The sequence below is a fragment of the Sipha flava genome, unplaced genomic scaffold (genome assembly GCF_003268045.1).
Source record: "Sipha flava isolate LNK unplaced genomic scaffold, YSA_version1 174_pilon_pilon, whole genome shotgun sequence".
NCBI lineage: Eukaryota > Metazoa > Arthropoda > Insecta > Hemiptera > Aphididae > Sipha > Sipha flava.
The window spans coordinates 828,692-855,238 of NW_020272000.1; the positions used below are offsets into that span (position 1 = coordinate 828,692).

The 26,547-nt window shown below is 25.2% G+C and overlaps 2 protein-coding genes across 3 annotated transcripts in view; both read left to right on the top strand.

Moving 5' to 3' along the window:
* Window positions 1-1,177: 1,177 nt before the first annotated feature.
* Window positions 1,178-18,548, top strand: LOC112680209 (serine/threonine-protein kinase ATR). The gene is made up of 37 exons (XM_025550247.1): window positions 1,178-1,310; window positions 1,706-1,939; window positions 3,161-3,331; window positions 3,398-3,735; window positions 3,820-4,024; window positions 5,361-5,488; window positions 6,137-6,240; window positions 7,245-7,693; window positions 7,765-8,515; window positions 9,042-9,444; window positions 9,504-9,620; window positions 9,681-9,806; window positions 10,134-10,381; window positions 10,447-10,668; window positions 10,731-10,902; window positions 10,984-11,110; window positions 11,284-11,414; window positions 11,477-11,628; window positions 11,702-11,862; window positions 11,937-12,242; window positions 12,307-12,446; window positions 12,513-12,629; window positions 12,924-13,066; window positions 13,131-13,406; window positions 13,492-13,770; window positions 13,834-14,056; window positions 14,182-14,366; window positions 14,454-14,659; window positions 14,728-14,900; window positions 14,972-15,276; window positions 15,347-15,470; window positions 15,541-15,648; window positions 16,212-16,350; window positions 16,418-16,532; window positions 16,602-16,755; window positions 16,847-17,089; window positions 17,164-18,548. Exons 1-37 carry the CDS (start codon window positions 1,220-1,222, stop codon window positions 17,335-17,337), a joined length of 7,740 nt encoding a protein of 2,579 aa, XP_025406032.1. The 5' UTR covers window positions 1,178-1,219; the 3' UTR covers window positions 17,338-18,548.
* Window positions 18,549-24,792: 6,244 nt separating this feature from the next.
* Window positions 24,793-26,547, top strand: part of LOC112680187 (protein peste-like) — a 6,333-nt gene continuing 4,578 nt past the window's right edge. Inside the window, exons 1-2 of one of the 2 annotated variants that reach the window (XM_025550212.1) lie at window positions 24,793-25,278; window positions 26,028-26,181. In XM_025550212.1, coding sequence (XP_025405997.1) covers window positions 25,229-25,278; window positions 26,028-26,181 — 204 coding nt within the window. In that variant the 5' untranslated portion in view covers window positions 24,793-25,228. Of the gene's footprint in view, window positions 25,279-26,027; window positions 26,182-26,547 lie in introns of those variants that run through there. The other variant, XM_025550213.1, reaches the window with a different exon arrangement.

Genomic DNA, 26,547 nt, shown 5'->3' on the forward strand with positions numbered 1-26,547 from the left:
TAAATAATAAGGAAACATATTAAATTAATAATATATTTATTTACCTGAGAGATGGTTGAAGTAAACCAAACAATTTTATCATTGTACAAATTTTCTATATGGGAATAAATAATTGTATTAATATTGTAATGAATGCCCCACATTGTACCTGGTAATTTAACATTCTTTGCATCTCTATTGATGTCATAACCTATATTATTTACAGGGAAAATAATAGGGAAAAGCAAAGATTTGTCATGCAATAGAGTATCTGCAAGTGTTATAATATTTATAAAGTATTTAGTATTTCTATAAACAAAGCAATTTTGGTCGTTAATGTATTACTTCGTGAAAATTTTCAGGTGAAAGCAATGAGCATTTATTATATGTATTTATTGCAGCTCTGTTTGAGGTATAGAAACAATTAAATAATAATTTTTAATAATATTGAATACATACCTCCTGAGTTTTTTGACAAATATTTACTTATATTTTTTGAATTTTTTTTTGTAAAACATTTCTTACTGTTGGTGCTTTGCGTTTGGTGATAGTTTTTGTTAAATATTTAGGTAGATTAGGAAATATAATAGGTACAGCTGTAGATATTTATATAGGTCTCTCTCTTTCTAATAATGATTTTACCCCATCAAAATGTATGTAAGATCAAAATGTTTTATGACAAGTTTGTAAAAAATGTTGTTCACATACTCAATCAGTCCAACTTAAAGGGCGGCCTGCTCTGGGAATACATTTACTCTATTCATCAAATAAAACCTATACATTTTAATTATCACGTTTCGTTTAATATTATACTTTTACATAATATATATATTTATATATTTACTTCATTTTTAAGAGCTGTAAAATATGATGGATACTTAAAATTGGGAATAAAGATTTATGTTCTTTCCTATGTTTTTATTCCCAACATCACAACCAGGAACAAAATATTTATTGTTTTTACTCATTTGAAGTACGTCGATAGCCGTTAATAAATAATAATCATAAAAATAAAATGCATCCGTCAGCTGGTGCTCGGTCAGCTGATGATAAAAACAGGACACCTATTGCAAACATCGCATTCCACGGATATAGATAATAATTTCATCTATATTTGTGGCGCACTCTGTCGAGATTATCATTTGTAGTAAATACGACGTACCCCTCTAAACTGATGGGAGGGTGTTAGCTGGTCCACCGTATATATTCACCTTGCCTTCAACCATTAGACTTAGTTTATATGGTCGAAGATGAGTATAGTTGGTATTCCTTATCTATTATTTTTTTGGCGGGATTTAATTTCACGTGTATTCATATCATACATTGTATAGGTAATGTATATTTGCTTCAAAATACTTGTTAGCTTATCATTTAACATTATTTCAGATTTCTCTTGTAAGCTTGTAATTTGTTTATAAATTGTTAAATTTTTTAGTTTATTATTTTTTTATTGTAATTATTTAGCTTTAATTTTAATTGATAATATTTTAGAATTTACTAAAAAAATATTTATGACTTTTAAGTATCAACAAATTACAAATTAGGTACTCGTTTTGCAAATATGTGTAATTAAATACTGAATTCATTATTATTATATTTATTGAATACTATAATATATGGGTTAAATAAGAAAATAGATTAGTATATTTTATATAGTGATAAAATAAAGGTTCGTTCTTATGATCCTTTTTTTATAAATTAAATATATATTAATTGCATTTTTCAGAATTAAATATGGAAAGAATGGAAGTAGACAATGTTGTTGATCAAAAATTTCCTTTTGATCTTTGGAGGAAATTCAAAAGCATGTTTACATTTATTATGGATGAAGAAGCAGATTCATTAGAAGAGCATGCTAAAATTATGCGTGAAGTTTTAAGTAAAATGGGTGAACAAGAAGGAGTATTTAGCCCATTTATAAACATAAAAAACAATGCTTATAGTGTTGATTATTATAAAGGTTTGTTTTTATTAAAATATTTTTAATTTTATAACCAATATTTATCTATGTAAATCTATTTGTCTATCCACAATGAATATCTACTATTTATATCTTGATATATAATTATCTTACTTCATGATTAAGATTTGAGTTTGAGTAATAAATGTAAAAATACTTTATACCTATTCCTTGATCTTATCAAAATTTATATTATTTAAGTTTGATTTTGCTTACAATCGTGATAATTTCAAATTTTAGTTTTTGGACTGTTAATTTTTTAACTACACAAATAAATATTTATTGTCACTATTTATTAATTGAAGATAATCACATAATTCATTATATATGTTATTTTCTTTATAGAAATATGAAATACGGAAGAAACCTAGATCAATTGAATGATTGATGTAAAGTTATTGAACTATTTATTGAGTTTTCTTCAAAAAATAGAACTCTTTATAGTGTTACATAAATTATTGACCTTCAATAGTAACCATAAAGCCCGATTTACACTGTTACGGTATGAACCCAACCGACAAAACATAATCCAAATGTTTTGACAGTGCGATACGTGCCGGCTCATGTTGCTTTAGTGTGAACGCAGAAATTATTATTATTAACGCAGTAAATTTATTTGAATTAAAAGAAAGTAAAACCACATACAAATTATAACAATTTATTATCTAGATTAAATTGTTTATAACTGAGTATAAAAAATACTTTGATTTAATAAAATATCTGAAAAAATTGTCTTCTTAAACTTTATTACAAAAACTTAAAATAATATAAATAAAATACACTTCTTGACCTAATATTTAAAAAAAAAAAAAAATTAAAACAACAGAAAATACACTAGTATAATACCATTTGGACCTTTTTTTTTCTTAAATTAATTAATTCAAATTTTTTCATTTAATTAAAAATAAATCAGAACTGCGAACTCAAAAATGTAAGAAAAAGTTTGGTTTGTGCTGTGCCATAACAGTGTGAATCGGGCTTTAATCTGTATAAAAAATTAATATAAATTTAAATATAGTTGTTGTTATAAATTCAAATATAAATTAATTTGAATATGTTATATTTATAACATTATTAGAAGCAATTAAGTATTAAGTATTTTATGTCTTTTGTCATTTGAAGAAAAAAAATTATTTTTTAATTCAATTTTTAAAGAAATTAATTGAAGGGGAATGAATTATAATTTGTTTTATATTATTTTTTAAATGCTTTTACTTACAGAATTTACTATTTGGATAATTGGTCAACTTGTTAAAATTCTTGGTCATAGTGGGTTTTCACCATTACATAGTAATTCAATTCATAGTCAAACATGTTTATTTGAAGTACTTTCATGTCAAAACACGTATATATATGATTGTGCTATTAATGATTATTCTAAATTTATTACAAGTAATTAATCAAATTAATGAAATAATTTTTTTGAATTTTTATCTATTTTATGATTTACTTTTATAGAAATGGCAGAAAATATTGTCAATGATTCATGGCCAATTATTGTTACATGGTGTAATCCTGAAAAGAGTTTTCGAACTCAGTTGTCTGGACTCGATTTTACACCCATCAACATTTCTATTTATGATTATAACACTTATGTTTATTTGTTATCTCAAATGTTTCAATTATTTTCTAGCAATATATTTACCTTAAATCAGATAAAGAAAAATACTGCCATAAAATTCTGGCAATCAATTACATTAGCTATAGATAATTCACATTCAATAACAGTTACTCAAGCTGGACTCCGTTTAATTTTGCATTTATTGGTGTCAACATCACATAGATTATATTTTGAAGTAAGAAACACTATATAGTTTGGTTTAATATATAATTTGAGTGTAAATTATAAATGTTATGTTTACTTTTGTGTATTATTTTAGATACTGGAAAATATTTATGTAATTCTGTTTAATACTATTGAAAATGTATGTTTGAATTCTAAAATAGAACAATCAAATGAGATACCAATTATTTTAAGTAACATATTTGAAACTATGCGCAAAGCGGGATCAATTCATATTGCAGCTATAAACATGGCTTTAATAGATTTAATTTCAAAATTAATACTTTCCAATAATATTAAAGGTATTTATATCTTAAAATGTTTATACTGAAATAATTAATTACAACAACTTTTAATAGTTACCTTGATCTGGTAATACATTGTAGTATTTTATTATAATATACTTATAGTTATATAAATTAAATATTATTAACCTATTGGTGATAGTTTGAAATAAGTAATGAACAATAATACCAAAACATTTTCTACTAAAATAATTGATTATATATGTATAAAATAATGTTATGTCGAGGGAAAAAACACTAACTTCAGATACTAAATGGTTTTGTACTGAACTGATATAATATCTCTTTTTTTTTCCTTCTGTTTTTGAATCGATTGCTAATTGGAGATTATGATAGCATTACATTCACCAGACTACAAAATGAAACGATACTTGAATTTACAATTTTGCTATAATATAATATTTTAATATTGTATTAATTATATTAATTTTATTAAATCATAAGAACAAATCAATTTAGTTTAATTATGTTATTTTAATAGTGTTGTATTAATTGTAAAGTATTTATTTTCAAAAATATAAAACTTTTGATCATTACCTAACCTTTGTTCTAATCTAATTGAATAAATTGTTTTTTTCTACATTGTCTATATAGTTAAATATGCATTTATTTTACATTAATCTTCTTTCAAATTAACTCACAGTATTTAACCAAATTTAAATTATTAAGAATTATTAAATTCATGTTTTGTTTATACTTGTTTATATTTGTTTTAAGGAAGGAGTTAAAAAATTCTTCATTATGAATTAATATTTCCAAAATACAAATTTCTAATTTTACTTCATATTATTATCTCTACATAATTTATTGTTATTTTGCCTATCTGATGTTATAATCAAAGGTAATAGTTTCATACTGATATTTCTTAATGTGATTATAACAACTAGAACTTTTAGTCCCATTTGCATGTTGTGTTTCATGATAGATATTAATTGTAACTTATTTTGGAATATTTGTAATACCATCCAGAAAGATAAACTGTCAATGACCAGAATCAATGCATTTAAACATAGCCACTTCATATATCTAGCCATTAAAACTATAATGAATGTGATGTATTTATTGTGTACAGGAGTATTTGATCATAATATAATTGAATAATTTAAACTTTTTTTGGATAGTTAACTTTATAAATAACCTTATACATTGAATTTTTATATCACTCAATAAACTGAAAGTTGTGAAAATAATACAGATTACATATTATTTATTACATTCCTTTAATATGTACTACTTACATAAAATGCAATAGGTATTTGTTAATCATTCTAATGGAATTAGGTTTTTATATAACATTATTTTAAATGATAATTTAATTAAATTTTCTTAATAGTGACAAAACAATTTTCTGAAGCAATGTGCAATTTAATTATTACATTACTAGAAGATCATATTATAAAGCCCAACATAATTTTAGAAAAGCTACCCATAAATCAATTAATGCATTTATCAACTCCATCTGTAAGTATTTATTAAATGTTGTAAATTAAAAACTCATTTGTTCATTTTATTTTTATATAAAAATAATTTAATGAACTTATAAAATCTTCCATTATTGTACTAATACTTACTTGTAACTTATACTTGTAGTCATCTAATCAATAACATAACACATAATTATAAATGCAACTTTTTACATATAAAATCATTTTCTTTGCTTGAACTATAACTCCAAAGAATCTCAAATGTAAAATTACCTCCTAACTTCTTAGCTTCCACCTTGTAAATCATTCAAACCCTCTGATTTTTTCCATAAATTGTTAATATTCACAAAAACCCTTCAAAATTGATGTAGAGAAATTGAGTTAAAAACATACTAACATAAAAAAAATATACATAAAAGTATAATATGTTATAAGTATTATTACTAAATAATTTCTTTGTTAAAATCCTTCATGTTCAAAATATAAATAAATCATATATTTGTATTATACAATTTTCTTATAGGTAAATTATTAAAATAATATAATTTATTGTTAAAAATAAACTATTAATATATTGTATTAACATTTTTATTTAAATTCCTATTCTTATCAAACTTCTATAATATAGTTATATTATAATATAATTAAATGTATTTAATTAAGGAATATTTATTTTAATGACCAGGGAACAAATGTGCTGTTTGAATATTTTATTTCACAAGAAATAAAAAATTGTAAAAAAATGGTAGAAGAAGAAATAATTAATGAAAACTTATTTTTTGATGAAAAGTTAGTTTCAATTCATACTGATACATATTAATGCTATTGTCGGTGTTCAATTTAAAAGGCAGTAATTATATTTTTTTATGGAGAAATAATATTTTTTTTTATTTTTTTTTTAAGGAAATTTTAAATAGAACTGGCAGTTAAAAAGAAAAAGAGAAATACTTTTTTTTAAATAGTGTTTTTCTTTTTGGAAGTATTCTAAAATTTATTTATCAAATTACATTGTATTTTTAATGAATATATATAAAATTATACATAAGTAGGACAGAGGACTTGAAGCATTTGCATATTTGTTATGCACAGTCACAAAAATAGCAGAATACAAAACAAATACGTTTCATGCTTTCACAAAGCTAGTTTTGAAATTTTATTTTGCATATTTTGAGTCCTTTTTGTTTTTAGGTCATATTTTATACTTTTATATGCTATTTTATATTTTTAAGGCATATTTAACTTAAATTGATTTTTTCCAAAGTGAAATTTTTATTTCAAACAATACAGTCAAAATATTTGGATAAAAATGTATTTATTTTTAATTTTTGTCGTATAATATGGTTTTTGACTGTCTGCGAGCACACATTTTTCCTAGAAGTGATAACGATCTAACATCGTTTTTTTAGAGAAAATTAAGTAAAATGTATTTTGTTTATTTGGCTATGGTATATAATATATTTAAATTATGTAATTGTTTTGCTTTTTTTTTAATGCTATTTATTTTATTAATACTTTAAAATAAAAAGGCTAAAAAAAATTTTAAGTGTATATTTTAAGAGCATACTATAAGGTTTTTAAGTGCATAAGTGCTTGCATATTTAGAGCTTTTTTAGAGCTACAAGTCCTCTGCCCTATACATAAGGAACGAAATTATATACTTATACAATTGTTTTTTTAATTTAACTATTTTGCTTTTCTGTAAAATGAAAAAAAAATGATTTATTGCCTTTTAATATTATGCCACTTATAAATAATATTAATTTTTATTTATATACAGTTATTTTAAATTTCAGAAGCAACTCTATTAATATGACAATAAATAGTTCAATTTGGTTTCAATTTTGGAAAAATCTACAGCAAATTATTTTATCTCCAACTGAAAATCTTACTATGGAAGAATTTCATACCATCAATACTACTACATGTCTTGCCCATAAATTAGAAATCACTTTTATTGACAAAAATTATCAATTTTTACCAAAACTAAATATTGATAAATTGTTAAATAAACTGATGATTTATCTAGTAAATCATAATGATCACTTTAATGTTGAAATATTAATTTCAACATGTGGTAGTCTAGTTTGCTTAAAAGAATTTTTATTATTTCCGATCAATGATGTTCAAACATTAATTGCCATACTTTCACTTCCCTGGATGGATATTTCTAATAATATGTTTAACAATTTGCCACTATACAAATATTTAAATATTATTTTGAAAAATAATTCTACTGTATTTAGTAAGTAATTTTGTATTATAATATACAAAATAATTTTTAAAATAAAATCATCATTAAATATTTATTTTCAGATGACATAAATATAGTTAAAATGTGTCTTGCTTATATAAGTCAAATAAAAAGTGATATTTGTTATAATTTCTTAGAAAAAATTATTATTACATCACTTAATAATTCAGATTTATGTGAAACAGCAATCCGAAATCTTCCATTTTTATTTTATAAAAAACCAAATAAAAATATTTCTATTGTATTTGAAACAATTAAACATTTTGATGAGATAAAAAATATTTTATTTGTTAAATATTTTCGAATACTCATGTGTACTATGTATGGTAAAACTATTTATCAAAATAATAAAATTATTGGCCAAGAAGAATTATTTTGTATTGAATGTGAACAAAATATGATAAAGACAGATTTACAACAATCATATGTAATAGATGATACATACAAAAGAAATTTAAATGAATTTTGGAAAATATTACTTTTATCGTTGGTGAATAATCCCAATACAGTTATAAGATGTGAAGTGATTAAAAATATACCAATGATAACAAATCATTTTTACCCAGACAGTTATTTTAAAAACCAAATGTTGATGTTAATTAATGACAAAGATGAAGAAGTGCGCATCCAGTGTTCAAAAATTTTAAATTCTATAATTTTTGAAAAAAATTTAACAGGAAATATTCAAATGGTTGAATCCGCATATTTCACTAAAATATTAAACACTCTTTGTTCAGCTGTAAATAACAGTCTTAAATCTGGAAATAAAGAGCTTCAATACACATCCTTAGAAACTATTTTCAATATTGGTTGGTAAGTTTTAAAAACATAAATCTTTAAGTTGTAATATTTTAGCATTGTATTTTGTGAAAGAAGCAGTTAATAAATTCTGTTGACTCTATATTTTTTTATAATTATTATATTGGTTCACAACATTGGGCTTCATTCTTCACTTCTCACTGACTTCTGCAATTCTTCTTAGTTTAGCATAATTGTCTAACTATAATTTTTTTTATGAATTCTTGATCTTGGTAATTTTATTTCTTAAATTACATATTATAGTTAGAGGCAATTTTCACTAAATTGAAGATGTGCATCATTATATTCTATTATCACCAGATTATAATATTTGTCATTTTTCTTGTTTTTTGTTTCTTTTTTTCTCTCTGTCCACCTTATTTGTTATATATACATATATATCCTCTAATTTATTCTTTCTGATTTATACATTATATACATTTATAATTCTAAATGTGAGGTACATTTTTTTAAGGTCTATTTTTTTAAATTAATATTCTTAAAACAATTATAAATGTGTTTATGTTATTGTTATTTTCAGTGTTCCAATAGATTTGACTATACTTCCATCAATGGAATTCATGTTTCTATTTTTAATACATCCAAATTCGTCATATAGTACTGTTGCAAAATTTTATATGACTGAAATAGCTGCAGCACATAAAACAAAATTTTTAGTAATATTTGATCGTTATGAAACTGAATTAATGCAGTATATAGCTAATAATCTGGTTGCATGTTATGATACTTATCAACCCAATATTGATATAAAAAAAACTTACAATAAATTAGGTTTTACACATAAAGATATGTATGCGATAAAGCAAATTATCAAGTATATATTTCCTTGGTGTATTAAAAAACCAACAATTAGGAAAATAATAAGTGAAATTGCTTCATTAGCTCAAAAAAATGAAAGTGCTCTAGTTAAGGAATCATTTAAAGTATGTAATACATTCATAAATTTTTATTCTAAATTATTAATATTTTATTTTAATACTAGTACTGTTTTTCCCACTTACTACTTTCTGAAAATAAAGATATTTGCAAAAAGGGCTGTCAGCTTTTAGAAGAAATAACCAACTCTTCCTTAGTGCATTTGGTCAGACTTTCTTTTACGGTAACAAAAATTATTTTATTTTTAAATTGAGTAATATACCTATTATTAATAATTTTAAAGCCAATCATAGCTGAAATACTTACGTACTTCCATTTAAAATACGATCAAGCTATAGAAGCTATTAAGATAATACAAACCTATGATGTCTTATTTAATGTACAAAATGATAGTTCTATTAACAATTTTGTAAGTAAATGTTTATTTAACTGTATTTGTATTTAAGTAATATTAAGGGATGACTGAATAAAAATTGCTCCCGCGTGTAACAGCAAAAGAAGATTTTTTTTTAATTGAAAGGTTCAATGATAATTATATTTTTATTTTTCACTATAATTAGAATTGTTTAGTTTATTTTATTTTCTTAATTCAATTTTATTGGTCAACGAGAAAACTGTTGTAATTTAAATAAAATGTACAATTAAGTTGATAAAATACTATTAGTAACTAATTAATCACCTTACATATTTGTTTTATGCTGTTTATATATAACATTTTTTTGTTGTACATTTCTAGGCAGACTTTCTTTCACCCAGATTTTTAGGTCTTTTAATGATTTTAGAATCAAGATTGGTGAAAAATTCACCTGATTCTATTAAGGAAAATATTTTACTGTCGTTGAGTGACATTTTAAAATTAATGGGTAGTAATTTTGTTACTCCAGCAAGGTTCAAAATTTTGGCTATATTACGTACAGCTATATCCTTAAAAAACAGCTCTTTTGTTTACTTAGGATTAAAAGCCTGGGATTCATTTATTCATTGGTATGTTATTGTTATTAATATTTGTGGTTCATTTTCTATTTTTTTAATATTAAAATTATTTTTAGTGTTGATATGGAAGCATTAGGACCAATGTTAAGTACTATATTTGTGTCTCTTATGCCACTTATAGATATATATCCTAATAAAATAGCCAATATTTTTTATTTCACGGTAAAAGAAAACGAGCGATATCTTAAAAGTCATATAGCTGAGTTATATTTCTTGGAGCCACATCCAGCTAATCCTATAGTATTTGATATAGTTCAACAATACACCAAAGATATTTTGTATGTTTTCTTATTAAAAATGTATTATCTTATATTATTTTATGATTTTATAATATTTTTAGTAAACAACCACTAAATAAATTACTCATTTGGTTATTGGACATAGTGGCTCATAAAACATTGGAAGTTAAGCTGCATGGGTTAAAACGATTATATTTAGAACTTTCAATTCAACAATTTGAAGTAACTAAATTGATACTGTCCAGCGATAATGTCAACTCTATTATTATTAAGGTATATATGTAATATATGTATTATGTACAACTTATTTGTAAACGTAATACACATAATTTAATAAACATTTGTTTTGATTAGTTATTAGAAGTTCTAACTGAAAACTTACGGCATCCAGATAAAAGAATTAGACTTGCTAGTAGTGAATGCTTAGGAAAAATTGGAGCATTAGATCCCAGCTATTTGCCGAATAATGTCATGAAAGAAGGTATATTTTCTGAATATTTGTTTGACAAAAATACACCTAATCATATTATACTAAATTATATATGTGTATAATTTTTCATTAACTTATTGTTACTATAATTAATAATTTTTGTATAAAACTATTATATATTAACTATAAAATAATAACTTAATTATAATAAATTACTATTTTAGGACGAAAAAAAGAATTTCCATTAGACATTAAAAGTAATGATTTTGCTGTACGTGCATTAATTGTATTAGGACAAGGTTTACAATCTGCAAGGAATTCTCGATACATGGATTCTTTTGCGGTTGCAATACAAGTAAAACTTTTAAGTTATAATATTAATATTTTATTAAATAATGAATAAATTAATCTTTTTAGCAAATTCTGCAAGTTTATAATGTAAAGAAAGACTCAGAAATCTGGTTATCTATTCCAAGTATATTGCATGAAATTATTGATCCTTTGTCTTCATCACGGTATACTCTAGAAACTGAACAACATCAAACAGGAATACCACATCCAATATTTGGGTACCTATTCAATGTTAATGTATATTTTTTTTTTATAAAATTATAAAAAAAAATGTTTATATTCATACTGTAGGTCTGGAAAAAGTGGTACATTAAATTCATGGGCTTATAATTGGGTTAATCGCCTTGTTCCTTTAATTAATGATGAAAAAGCTAAGTGTATTTTCATTTATTGCAAGTCAAGTATTCGATCAGATAATGATGCTATGCTTTTATTTTTACCATATGTTTTACGTAAGTCTTAATATTATAATATTATTTTCTTTGAAGGTATTTTTTTTTTAACATTTTTTTGTTTTTTTTTTTAGTTTATGCAATATTAAGTGCTAATTCTGTTGACTGTAATTTAATATATGAAGAACTTCTAGCTGTTATTAATAATGAAATTGATGATACAGTAACAAACAATACAAATATCCCAGAAATAGATACAGATATTATTGCTGGTAGACAGATTGCTCTCGAATATGAAATTACAGATTCTTTAGAACCACAAAATGAAACTACTACTCGTGTAATGTATGTTAAAACAGCATTCACATTACTCGACTTTTTATTTAAATGGACCCGAGAACAAAAAGCATCTAAAAACACTATCTGTGAACCTGTAATGAGTAAGATTATTTAACAATATGATTATTTTACAACTGTTGGTAACTTAAATTAGTATTTATTTAGATTTTCTAACACGATTTTCTAAATTAAAGTTGGCCGAAAAATCATTAGAGTATGATGAATATGCTAGAGCACTTTTGTATCTTGAAGATTACATTCATGATGATAAAGAAAAACTACAAGATCATCTTCCTACTTTATCTGTATGTTTATATTTGATTAACACATGTAAAGTTATCTTTAATAGTTTTTATTTTATAACATTGTAGCAAATTTATTCTAAACTTAATGATGCTGATAGTCTCGAAGGCATTATTGCTGTTCATAATAATGATCCCTCACCTCAAGAAATGATTCTTTTACATGAAGTTAATGGCCAACTACAAGTAAAATTTTAATACTAATTAATTCAAAATTATTTTTATTTCTAACAATATTAATACTATTGATTAATCACAATAAATACTAAATTTCATAAAATATAATTTGTTGGTTTTATGTTGTAATTAAAACTACAGATTTAACTAAACTATTCATATGCAGCAGTATAATTGATTAATGTGAGATGTGACCTACAAAAATTAGTGTTATATCAAATAAATATTTTTATCATAAAGTGTACAAAGTTAAAAGTTATTACATACATTTACATTTTTTACATTTAATCTATCCTGTTTTAGGATGCCGCTGCTTGTTATGAAAAATTAGCACAAATGTATTCTGATCCTAGTTTGGAATTTCATAAAGGCATGGTTAAATGCTATCTAGCTATCGATCAACCATTCACAGCATTAAAAATCGCTGAAGGGTTAACAAATATCAAGTAATGTATTTATTTGAGATTTTAATTACCTATGTCAACTAAATTATTAAAAATCAAAATTTAGACCAGATAGTAAATATACATTATTTGGTGAAAAAGCTGAAGCAACGTGGAGTCTTATGATGTTTGACCAATTAAAAGAATTGTTAACTGAAAAACCATTAAATGCCAGTGAAAGTTGGGGCGTTTGTATTGGCCAAGCTTTAGTATACTTTTTACACAAAGATAAAAATAGTGTTCGTAAAGAGATTTCTTCCATTACAAATTTGGTCACTGAATCTTTATACATGTCAATGGTTGGATCTGCTGGATACAAAGAAGCATATCCATATATTGTTAAGTATGTTTTTTTTAATATATAAAATATGTACATATATTTTTTTATTTTTTTATTATGTACTAAAATTGTGTTAAATTGATCTTAGATTGCATATTTTAAACGAAATGGAACAAATATTTATTACTATACTAAATATTGTTGATGGAGATACTTATGCTAAAGTTCAATTGAAAGAGTTCATCACTAGTGAAATGGATGAAAGATTACAGTGTTTGCAACCACAGGCATATGTTCTACAGCAAGTTCTATGTATGCGTCGAGTTGTATTAACTGCTGCTCAACATTTAGTTAGTGATGAACTGAAACCTATTATGAACCATCAAATTGGTATCAGTTGGTTAAAGAGTATTAAAGTTGCAAGAAAGTAAATTAATAATAATTCAATCATAAATTATGGAAAATAAATATTAAGTTATAATTGTTTTAGATCATTAAATTTTCAACAAGCATATTCAAACATATTAGCAGCCGAAAAGTATAGGCCTACTGGATTGTTTATTGAAAAAGCTAAATTATTATGGAAGAAATCTGATCAAGGACAAGCAATTGCAACTTTGAAAAAAGGAATAAATATGCTTTTTCCAAATTTAGACATAATTAAAACTTTACCTTGTGATGAAAAACTAGAAGAACGAAAAACTTGTGCTTCTGTAAGTTTAAATGCATAATTAATAATTTTTTCTTATATTATAAAAGTATTTTTTGCTATAAGAAGACTTAATTTTTAACAGGATATATTATGGATGTTTATAATATTTTAAAGTATAATTTTCAGGCTTTATTATTATTGTCTAAATATAATGATAAAACCGTCAATGTTGATTTGGAATCAAATTCATTGAACATTGAGAAGGCATATGAAATGTTTGGGATGTGGGAAAAAAGTCTTGTGATGTTTGCACATTATCAAGATCGTATTCTTAACACCATGACTCCTTCTACATACTACACAAAAGGATTGTAATTATTAAATATTTCTGGAATTTTTATTTAATAATTTATCTAAAAATATTTGTTTATTAATTCCATCAACTTGAAATATTTAAGGAATTTAATTAACAACATAATAAATTGCTATGGTTTATCATTGCAATATGGTTGTGAGTACATATACCAGTCAATGCCAAAAATGTTAAGTGTTTGGTTGGATTTTGGAAGTGACTTCAATAGAGATTTGAAAAAGAAAAATAATAAAACATCATTGTATTTGACGGAAAGAAAAAGGACATTTATAAAAATGACTAAAATTATTGGTAAGTTCTAAAAAAGTAACAAATATTTTTTTTCTTATTGACCATTTAACTTTGATTTATGATTTTAGAAGGTTTTGTGTTACGATTACCAACATTTATGTTCCTCACAGCATTTTCACAAATAACATCAAGAATATGTCATCCATTAGAAGAATGCTTTAAAACTTTAACTGATATCATTGTTAAATGTATACTTGATTATCCAAATCACTCACTATGGATGCTCATGACTTTACATAAAGTATTAATTATATTTTATATTTTTATTATTAATAAAATATTAATTTTATTGTGTTTTCAACATTTTATTAGTCTGCATTTAATGTAAGAGTAAATAGATTCAATGTGATTCTCAAACATACAAAGTTAACTAAAGTAAAAACTTTATTACTCCAATTTATGGAACTATTTGAAGATTTATCAAAATTATGTGATACAAGCCCTCAAAATGCTCCTGTTGGAATTAAATTTCCACTGCAGAAAATTGCAAAATCTCTACCACGTTTATTAACAAATGGTTATTTTAGCAATATTATGGTACCTGCTCAAAAATTTCGTACTTTAGTATTACCACGTATCAATACTAATCGTAATAATAAACATAATCCATTTCCTGAGTATGATATTATTAATTATAATTTAAATTATAGTGGACTCATTTTTTTAATTTTTCTTTTGATATTTTAGTGATCTTGTATACATCCATGGAATCAAGGATGAAGTTTATATATATAGTTCACTTCAAAAACCAAAACGTATTATAATTATAGGTTCTGATGGTAAAGAATACCCAATGATGTGTAAACCTAAAGTAATTAATTATAATGTTTACACAAAACATAAATTTGAAAACGTTTAAATTGTTGTTATTCAATTATTAGGATGACATAAGAATTGATTCAAGATTAATGGAGTTTAATAATATTGTTAATATGTATTTAAAAAGGGATCCAGAGGCAAGAGATCGAAATCTTTATATAAAAACTTATGTAAGTATTTATTAGTTTTCACATAAGCATTAAGTTCAAAAGTTCTATGGATTTTAAATAAAGATAATGTGATTTAATTAATTTTGTATTATTCAGTAATATGTTTTATCAAAAAAAAAAAAAAACCAAATTTATTTATATGTTTTATTTATTTTTTCAGTAAAATATCTTAGAAAAAGTGTAATTTATTTATTTTTCTCATAATTTCTATAAAAAAATAGGTCGATGTTTTTCTTCAATGAAATTGATAAATACAATTACTTATTTTACTTTTGATATTTTTTTGTTTATATTAATGCTGAAATTTAAATAGTTTAACTATTTAAGAATCATATCAGTATTTAGCTACAAATTTGTATTTTTAAAAGTATTATTTTCACAGTATGCTTAGCAGATCAACTATATATCAAAATCCTGCATTTATTTATACTTAATTTTTATTCTTTATTTACTACTAATCATTGTTAATTGTATTATAAATATGTTAATAGTCAACAAAGAAATGTGCTGCCTATGTGTAATTACTTATTTGTTTTTAATATGTATATATTAATAAATTATAGAGTGTGGTACCTATGATACTGGATTGTGGCCTCATTGAGTTGGTTCAGAATGTTGTCACTATGAGAAGTGTAATTTTAAATTGCTATGAGGCAATTGGAATTAAAGTATCAAAAAGTACTTTACAAGGACTTCTTTGCAGTAAGTCTAATTTTTATTTAAATTAATTTTTTTATGTGGTATAATAAACAATTTTTATTTGTTTTAGATATCAAAGATTCTTTGGAAAAAAAGAGATCAATTTTTGTGAATAAAGCAATTCCAAAACATCCACCTGTTTTTAGAAACTGGTATCTTAAAGAATTTCCAAGTCCAGGAGAATGGTTATAGAATTTCTTTTAACTTTAAACAATGACTTTATTATGTGTATACTTTTACTTATTATTATTTAGGTATATAGCTAGAAGTGAATTTACTAGAACAACTGCTGTCATATCTATAGTTGGATATATTCTGGGTCTTGGTGATCGCCACGGTGAAAATATTTTGTTAGATTCAACTAATGGGGGTGTTGTTCATGTGGATTTCAACTGCTTGTTTAACCGAGTAATACAAATTATATTACAAATTATAAACAATTATAAACAAAAATTAAAAAAAAATAATGTTATGTTACACATATTTTTATATTCAACAGGGTGAAAAATTTGAATGGCCTGAGCGTGTGCCTTTTCGTATGACTCATAATATGGTAGATGCAATGGGAACAGGAGGACTTGAAGGAATGTTATCTAGTGCTTGTAAAATAACTAATCGGGTTATGCGATCTCATACTGAACAGTTGGTTAGTGTACTTAAGCCATTTTTATATGATCCTTTGGTTATGTGGACTGGACGTGACACTAAAGCTGATGAAAATTCTGAGATGACAAATGATCAAGTATGTGTAAAAATATTATTTATTAATTTTTGTTTAGGTAAACATTAATAAAAAATATTTTTATATTTTCCTAGGCTAAAGAACATTTGAATAATATTGAAATGAGACTTCAAGGATTTGTAAGATCAAATTTAAAAAATTCTTCTATGCCACTTTCAGTTGCTGGACAAACTCGTAAACTTATTGAAGAAGCAATTTCTGTTGATAATTTATGTCAAATGTATATTGGTTGGAGTGCATTTCTGTGATTCTAGTAGATATAAATTTTATATTTTGTACCCAGTCATGAATGTGTTATTTCACCACTAATTTAGTTTTAAATCAAATCTATCAAAAACACATTTTAAATAGATCAACTTCTTTTTATATTTTGAGTAAAATTTTAAAATAAGACTCTTACACTTTTTATTTATTTATATATATATTTAACAGATGTTTACGTTAATAAGAGTAAATTATGTGTCAAAATCGCCGTGCTACTTTGAATTTTTATATATATATTAAAAATTTTTAAATATTTTTTTTGAAACTCTCCCACCTTATGGCTAGTAATACTACAAATTGTATAATTTTTTTAAATTATCGAAATGGATTTTGAATTAATATGATTTTTCCATTCATCGAAACCGAAATGTTACCGCATGATTCTAGGGCAACAAAAAATCTCAAAAAAAAAAAAGTGGTGAAAATTATTTTAATAAGTAGTTTAATATATTTATTACAATATTAAACTCTATCTTCAATAGGATATCAAAACTTACATTAGAAAAACATTAAATTATTTTTATAACATATTTCTATATTAAACATATAATATTTTGTGAATATGATCTTGGTTTTCAGCATATTCTATTAATATTTCTGTAATATCAAGTTGTGATGTCTTAGGCAGTTCACGTTACATTCTAATTGCATTCATAGGGATATAGACTCCAATATAGAAAAAGTAATTCAACATTTCTCTAAAAGTAAAAGAAAACTACTATTTTCAATAATTACAATAATTTTTTTCTCAAATTATTTGAGAACCATTTTCTTCTTCACCAGCTTATTGGTCTATTCTGGACCAGTGCCACCATCAAAATCTCTCCATCTCTTCTCTGATATGCTGGATGTAAGATTGAATTCTGGTCTATCATTTTTAGATCTTTGGCAACCACGTCAATCCATCGGGTTTTGGGTCATTCTAGGAGTGTTGTTTTATTTATTTTATTGGTTATTATATTTTAAATTATCTGCTCATCTGCTCTCCATACATGTCTGAACCATTCTAGTTTTCTCCGAACAAAGGAGAGTGTGTCTGACTTATTATAAAGCACATTTATATTTTCATTACATATTCTTTCGTACGTCTGTATTTCTGGATTAAACATTGATCCATATAAGATTCGTAACATTCTTTTCGAACATGATAATTCTTCTGCTATCTAACCATAAGATATAATAAAATAACTTTATTTTAAGATGTATATTTGATTGGAATTTATCATTAAAAATTAATTGTAGAAAATGTAGTTTAAATGTACAAAAAGTTATGTAATTAAATATTCTATAAGCAATTAAAGAAAATCTTGAGCTACCTAAATATATTTAAAAATTATTTTGTTTATTTATTATAACAAAAATGTAAGTTAATTATTTATATAAGTTTACTGGAGGAACTAAAATAGATTAAAAAATAACAATGGTTTAGGGCCAGTGGCACCTGATTAAATTGAAACTGCCAGTTCAAATAATTAGATTTATTTAACCATCCCTTCTAATACCTAAACATTTGGAGATGTTATATTATATTTAATTATTAAGTATACTATTTCAAATAGAAAATACTTGTCAAGTAATATATAAAACAATTAATTTAAATTGTTTAATGATCATTTTTATTTTTTATTTTTAACATTACAATTTTCTTGGTAGTTAAATTGAACTACATGCTGGAGTACGTGTTCGCCGCCACTGTTTAGGGCACTATTAAGTAATATTTTCAATTTTGGTCTACTACTTAAAAAAATAACTTCGTGGTAAACTTGTCTCAATTATCATTATCCTAATAAAAACAAATTTTTAAATAATAAACCCTAATAATGTCTTTTGATAATTGATTCCCCCCTCCATTAGATATTTTGAATTCACGTCCGTACCAACTTGCTGAGTTGAGTGAATGATCGCCCAAGTTGTCTAATTGCCGTAGTCAACTGGAATCGTCACGTATTAAGTATTAATAAATATTATCCAAACCTGTGATCATTGCATCAAACCTAACCGACCACCAAATTACTAAATTCAATGTACTAAATCCCGTGTATAAATCTAACGTTAATTCTATTTCCTCCGTCGGTACACAATCCATCATCACTATCACCGCATGCCAAATCCGTACATCCAGGGCCGTTCCGAAGGTGGGTATTGGGAGGGGTCTCACCCCCCACCAACAAAAATACCAGTCGGCAGTCGGACTTGTTTCATTATAGTCCAGAAGGACCTAATTTTACTTACGGAAAATAAATATTACCTTTTTCGTAATACAGTGTATACACGAATAAAATTTATATAACTACTTATTATACAATATAAAATATTATTGTATATATAATTAAATTGTCAATTTTAAGAACGTGCGACACTGACATATATACATGTTAAAAAGTAAAAATACGACTACATATAGTTAATTATACTACATACATTGAGTAAAAAAATTGTAGTCGACATTTTTCATATTATTCACCCCCCCCTTGATTTTCATCTTCGGAACGACCCTGCGTACAACTAATATTCAGGCGCAGTCAGTTGCCTACCTACAAATTTTCGGCCGTGCATTTTATTATAATTGTACAGACCCGAGAATATCTTGTTATTACGACTGGTCCTTCACGTGCGCGAATGTAAGTTCCTACACGAGAGTAGTAGGTACAAAAAATACGTACCTACGTTAGTTCCTACACGATAGAAAAAGGTACATATGTAAGTTTCTACACGGTAAAAACTAGGTAAAAAAAATAATATAACACGCCACATTGTCATTTTTTTTAGATATATGATGTTTAAAAAATTTAAAATCATTTAAAACTAGCAGTTATTTGCCTTTTTCACTCAACATGAATGATACATTCTTGCTCATTGTGATTGATATATATGGATATGTACAGACACACGGATGATTCGAACAATACTTTTAAGCTAGATGTACATTTTACAGTGTATGGTTATTACAAATTATAAGATTATCAAACCAAAATCAAGTTCTATATCATTTTTATCCGTAATGAAAAGTCGTAATAATAAGATATTTTATCTTTCTTACGTCAAGTCGGGATATTATTATCAGCTTGTAGCTTGTATTTTTCCGTAATTTCGTGTATATTTTTCAGATACTCTAATATACTAATATAACAGTTGTATATATTTATTTTACATTATTAAAATTTTAAGTAATAAAAGAAACAACTATAATTGTATGCTTTAATAACATTTTTTAGACTAGAAAAATATTTATATTAAAAGTCGGCAATTTGTTTAATGCTTAATGTGGCACAATAGTTAAATCCGGCACTGAATATACAGTAAAATTATACGATTAATACAGATATATAATAATGTTGATAGTGAATTAAATACAAAATTATAAATTTTTATTTATTACATGAGTAAGTTTTTATTTTTTTTTATAAATAATAATATTTTCTTTTCTGTATTTTAATATCCATATTTTATTGGCAGTTACTCTAGACTCAGATAAAGGCGTTTTTAACTTGCTCGTAAGTTTATTTATATATTTTTCTGTACTACCGTAAATTTTTGCTATTTTTACTTTTATTTAAAAAGCAAGTACCGTAAAAATGCGTAACTTGAGAGCAGTCTTGAACTTTACTGTTATAATAATACAGTAAATAATAATATTATGTGGCCACTTATTATATCGAAAGTTTTTTCTTGATCTATACAATATTATGTTTTTTAATTAAAAATTGTGTATTAAGTTTTGATTTTATATTATTATTTTTTTTTTTTTGTGGCAACTGTTTCATTTTGCAGAAAATCTAATGTTGGACCTATCATAGCTATCTTAGGGAAAAATATGAAGAAAAAATGTGTTCCTAATGAAATAGTCATTAATTAATTAACATATTTGGTGTTACGTAAAATGTTTGTGAAGTAATTCACCCACATAATTTCTTAATTTTATACCTCCCATAATTGAAAACATTAGATACAATACATATGTTAAATTCATTTTAATTTTTATACACAAAAAGTATAAATTAAATTATAAGGCACGATAAAAGTGCTATTTTGAATGTTTCTAAAATTGTATTATTTTAAGTATAAAACAAGTATTAATTATACTATGTAAGTATTATAATGCCCCTAGTTACTCCTAAATAATAAAACATCTTACAACTAAAGAGCATTTAATGTCATGATGTTTCTTATGTAGTTTCATGCTACAAAAAAAAAAGAAAAATTATAATTACTTACAGATTTTATGACTAATAACAACTTCTTTAAATAAAGTTCGATTGAAATATGGCTTTAGAATGGTAATGTAATTAATACCCGTATTTCTTTATTTTTTTTTCCCTGTTAGTTTTGAATCTCTAAGTATAATATCATTCACATCAATGCAGTAGCGTAGCCAAAATGTGACTAAGGGGGCCTTCCTTTTATAAATCGTGTTTATGTGCATGTACTATACTATTATACTACTATTTACGTAGTACTTTTTCCATGATTATCACTATCTTTTTGGTGGTTATCATGAAGGTTGTGGCGACTCTCGTCTAACAATATTATTTTATAATCACTATAGTTTTTATATTATGTCGCAGCGATGCTACCGCAGTTGATGACTGTTGATTTATTATTATTATAAATTATATTTTAACTTTATAAAAGGACAAAGGCTAAAATGGTTTGGGCATGTCAAACGGAAAGAAGTAACAAACAAAACCAAAGCAACCATGGATTGGCAACCAGAAGGGAAGAGACCAAGGGGTAGGCCAAAAAAACGTTGGATAGATGGGATAAGACAAGACCTAGAGAGACTGGAAATTACGAACAGGGAAGAACTGGTCCAGGATCGCGGAAGTTGGAGAGCATTTACAGAGGTGGCGAAAATTCTTACAGAGTCATGAAGCCACATGATGATGATGATGATGATGATAAATTATATTTTAATAAATATTATTAAAAGTATTTTAAAATTCTGGAAATACATTTATAAACTTAATAGTGGAAGGAGTGAACTCTGAAATCCTCTCATACCTAACCAGCTCAAAAAAGTGTTTAGGTCCTCCCATTTAAAAATTCTATCTACGCCACTACATAAATGGATTTATAGGCAAAAAAAATTGAATGAATCATTCATAGATTTCCCCATCATATACATAGGTATCTTATTGATAAATTAAATTGTTCGACGTGTGACAGTCGGTAGTTTCATCGCATATAATAGCAAACACTTGTTGCGTGTCGTCAGCTCGGCTACAGCTGCATCCGAGTTCCACCCCAAAAATACAAATGTTATTAAAATTATTTACCATACGGCTTGGGCTGGTACCGAATTGGTTCTCGAGCTCCAACCCTACGTGCCGAATTGGTTCCCGTTTGAAAAAGGTATTTAATTAGATATAGCCGAATAGGTTCCTGTTTAATTACTAACATTTTCCAGGCTTAGGACTGTCAACATTAAAGTAGGCTTGGTTAACAATGTGTGTTAATAAAAAATAATAAAATATATACAATTTTAAATCATTGATAAGGAAGTCAACTAGTCATCACTTAGGTGTACGAAATACAAATATGAAAATATAATAAATACTATTTAAAACCACTGATTTAGAAATTTGAAGCTAACTTTCTTTAAATATTAAATTCTCGTAATCTTCTCATTGTTGTACTCAGTCATACAATTTTCCAATTAATTGTTATTTCTTTCCTGTTTGCTAGTAATTTGCTAGTCTCTATAGAGATACTATAGTGTTATTATTAGTGCTGAATTCCTGTGATTTCCAGACCATATTTTTATAATTTCTGTTTTTCCGGAAAGTCGAACTTTTTATGGTTGGGTTGTACAAGGCTTTTTAAATTGTTCAACTCATGAATCAGGAACAGAAAATAAGCATTTATGTACAAGGGTGCCTGCAGATGAAAATTCGGGGGGGGGGGACAGCATTATTTTTTATTAATAATCAAACATTTTTATACTAATTAAACACTTTTACTAACTAATTGAACACAAATTGCAATTTTATTTTATTTTTCCCAAACTCATCAACAACTTTTTCAGCTAAATGAAGTTCTTCGATTTTTTTCTGTGTAAACTTAACATACATAATCCGGATAAACGATTCTCACACATTGTTGAACGTAACCAGCTATAAATATTAATACACCTTGGTACCAATTATAATTTTTGGGATTTTGGGATATTTAATTTGGATATAATTATTTTAAATTGCTGGAAAGCTAGAGGGAGTTGTCCCCCCTGCTCCTCCTTGTAGGCACTCTTGTTAATGTACGGTTTGCTTTTTATTGGAAGCAGATAAAATGAATTGTGAAAATAAAATTTTAGAAAAATAAAATCGAAAAAATATAAAGCAGCGGAAAAACAATTTCTATCTCACTTCAAATCTACGTTTAAAATATTTGATCTTAAGAAACTCAAGTATTAAGAAAACATTATCCATATTAAAAAATGGATCAAGGTTTGAAGAACTGAAAGAATGTAAAAAAAATGCATATCTAGGGAGAGTTATATTCAATAACATGTATTTGACTCATTGGTGTCACAGATTATATAAAGTATCTAATTTTATATTTAATCCAAAATATTAAAATATGATATCGTGCATTATTATTTATGTTCATTAAATTATAATTTATAATACTTAATCAGTAATAATGTACAAAAATGTAGGTACTTAATACATTTAATACATTTATTTTAAAAATTATTTATAATATGCACTATTTAATATATATTATTATACTAAGTATACTCAGGGCCGTCCCAAGATTTTTCGGGGGCCGGGGGCAAATTAATTTGGGGGCCTTTTGACCATAATAATAAGATATGATAAACAAAATGCTCACTGAGAATAACAAAATTCTTGCAAACGTATTTCTCCAAACCTTAACCAATCAAGCTCGTTTAAATGCATGTACTGTATTACATACTTACATAACAGAATTGAATATTGTTCATGATTTAATCGCTCAATGTAATCGGACAAGTCACTACACGCGCGTGACTGATTGCCGACACGCAGCATGTAATAGAGTCTTAATTATTAATTATTATACATCAAGACTTTGCGAGGGCCTCGTAAAAAATATTCCAACAACGAGGCCTGGGGCAAAATGGTCCCGTTCCCCCCCCTCCTACGAGCGTCTCTGAGTATACTAGCTATATTATAAACTTAATAGCTATAAACAGTATTAATGAATTTTTTCCTTTTTTCTACAAAAATTAAAAATACTATAAATATTTTCTTGTTATCACGTTTATTATGAAAGGTTATATTTTTATATTTTATGCTTACATTTTAATTTTATCGCATGGAAATATAGTTTAAAAATCTGTTATACTGTTACAGGTACATTAGTGACTACATTAATCTTAAATTGTATTTTATTGATTTTAATTTCGAATATCTATTTTGTTAGCTTATCTTATGGCTCATGGACAAAAAAAATGGCTGCGTAAGAATTAACCCTATTCACCCTTTTTACTGACAATTGGTGTATTTTTAAGATTATTTATGAGACTACATCACTGATTATAATATAATCAGTGGATATAGTCGGTGCACAAGTGAAGAGAAGGAAACTGATATCAGACAATAACAGCTTACGGGAACATAAAACAGATAACACCACTACAACGACGGCCGCGTTCGTTACATGCCTGTACTATTAATTTTTTTTTTTTTGTATCTTATGTAACTATTGCGACTGTTCGATAGATTATTGACTCTGGTTGGACACAATTATGTACGTTGTTCGACAATCAACTTGTTATTGAACCACAAAAGTGCGATGTGATTTTTAAAACTATAATATTGGTATAATAAAGAATTTACTTTTTTGTATTGAAGCGTAACTTAATTATTTTTGACCCTGGTCGTTCTTTGTCTAATGGTAAAACTTTATCATCTAACAATGAGTCACGACGAAGAGGAAGTCCAGTGAGTTCTATTTATTTTTTTATACTTTTTTTTTTTTTGGTGCATCTATACTTTGTCAATCAACTATTATTTTTTTTTCGTATCTTAAGGGTTGTGTAGTTTAAAATATATTCTAGTTGATATTGCAAGTGATGCATTTTTTTATTAAATGGTTATTGTGAGCAGAGATATTCTTTTGTGACCTTGGAAATGTTGACATTTTTAGTAAATTTTTACATTGAAAGCATTTCTATTACTCGAGGAAGTATTGATACATTGTTGTTGTATTGAGTTCCATTAATTAATTATAGAGTATCAAAACATGTTATATTTATCTAATTATTTTATACTACTAATAAATTTGTCAGTATATTATATTATTTCTGAGGTACGGAAAAAAACCTCTTGGTCTTAAGATCTTTAAATTTTAAAATATTATACTTAATTATAAGACTGCATCACATGGTCATTAATTGTTCATTAAATTTGGTTAATTAGTTATTATCTATAATAATAATGACTATAACTAAACTATATGTTTGTATAATATGTAGACTAAATGGGTAAGTTAAAATATTTAGTTTAAAATAAGTTTTTCTTAAATTTTCCATTTATCATATAGTTAAAATAAATAGATATTCAAGTTTATTAATGCAAATATAATTCAAAATTATTATATTACAATTATTCTAGTATATTTGTTTTTACAATTTTTCTTTTCATATTTTAGGTATTTGCTATAAATTTTTAATCATTTTTTGTTTTTTCAGAAGTTTGATCAGAGTAAAAGATGAACACAAAGATTCAGAATGTTGTGGTTTCTGGTGTCAACTTTTATTATCTTTATTTGGCATTACATTTTTGTTTACCGGAATAATTATGGCTGATCTGTGGCCACAGATATTTGGTGGTATAATGAAAAATGTAAGTAATGCTTAATTTTTTTTTGTGTTATTACAAATATATATATATAGTTATATATAGTTAACTCTTTGGAGCACAACATAAATGACACAAAAAATCCCATACGGCACATAAAAAGATATTTTAGGTATAAACAGTTGGTTTTGTTAATAAAGACTTTTTATTAGTTATCTAACATAGAGTTACTTTGAAAAAAAAAAAAAAATACATTTTGTACTTAAATATAAGTGGTGGGTTAAAAAATGTCCCGTGGTGCACTATCGGTAGTCACATTATTCACTGATCAATAAATTATGTACAGGAACGAATAATAATTTCTGAAACATAAAATCATTTTATTATTAATAGGTAAGTATTTAAATAATT

Excerpts from the sequence above, each read along its gene's own strand:
- LOC112680209 (XM_025550247.1), top strand. The coding sequence starts at position 1,220 with ATGGTCGAAGATGAGTATAGTTGGTATTCCTTATCTATTATTTTTTTG. Across the intron at positions 3,332-3,397 it reads TTATTCTAAATTTATTACAA|AAATGGCAGAAAATATTGTC; the intron begins GTAATTAATCAA and ends TTACTTTTATAG. Across the intron at positions 13,771-13,833 it reads AGTATTAAAGTTGCAAGAAA|ATCATTAAATTTTCAACAAG; the intron begins GTAAATTAATAA and ends TAATTGTTTTAG.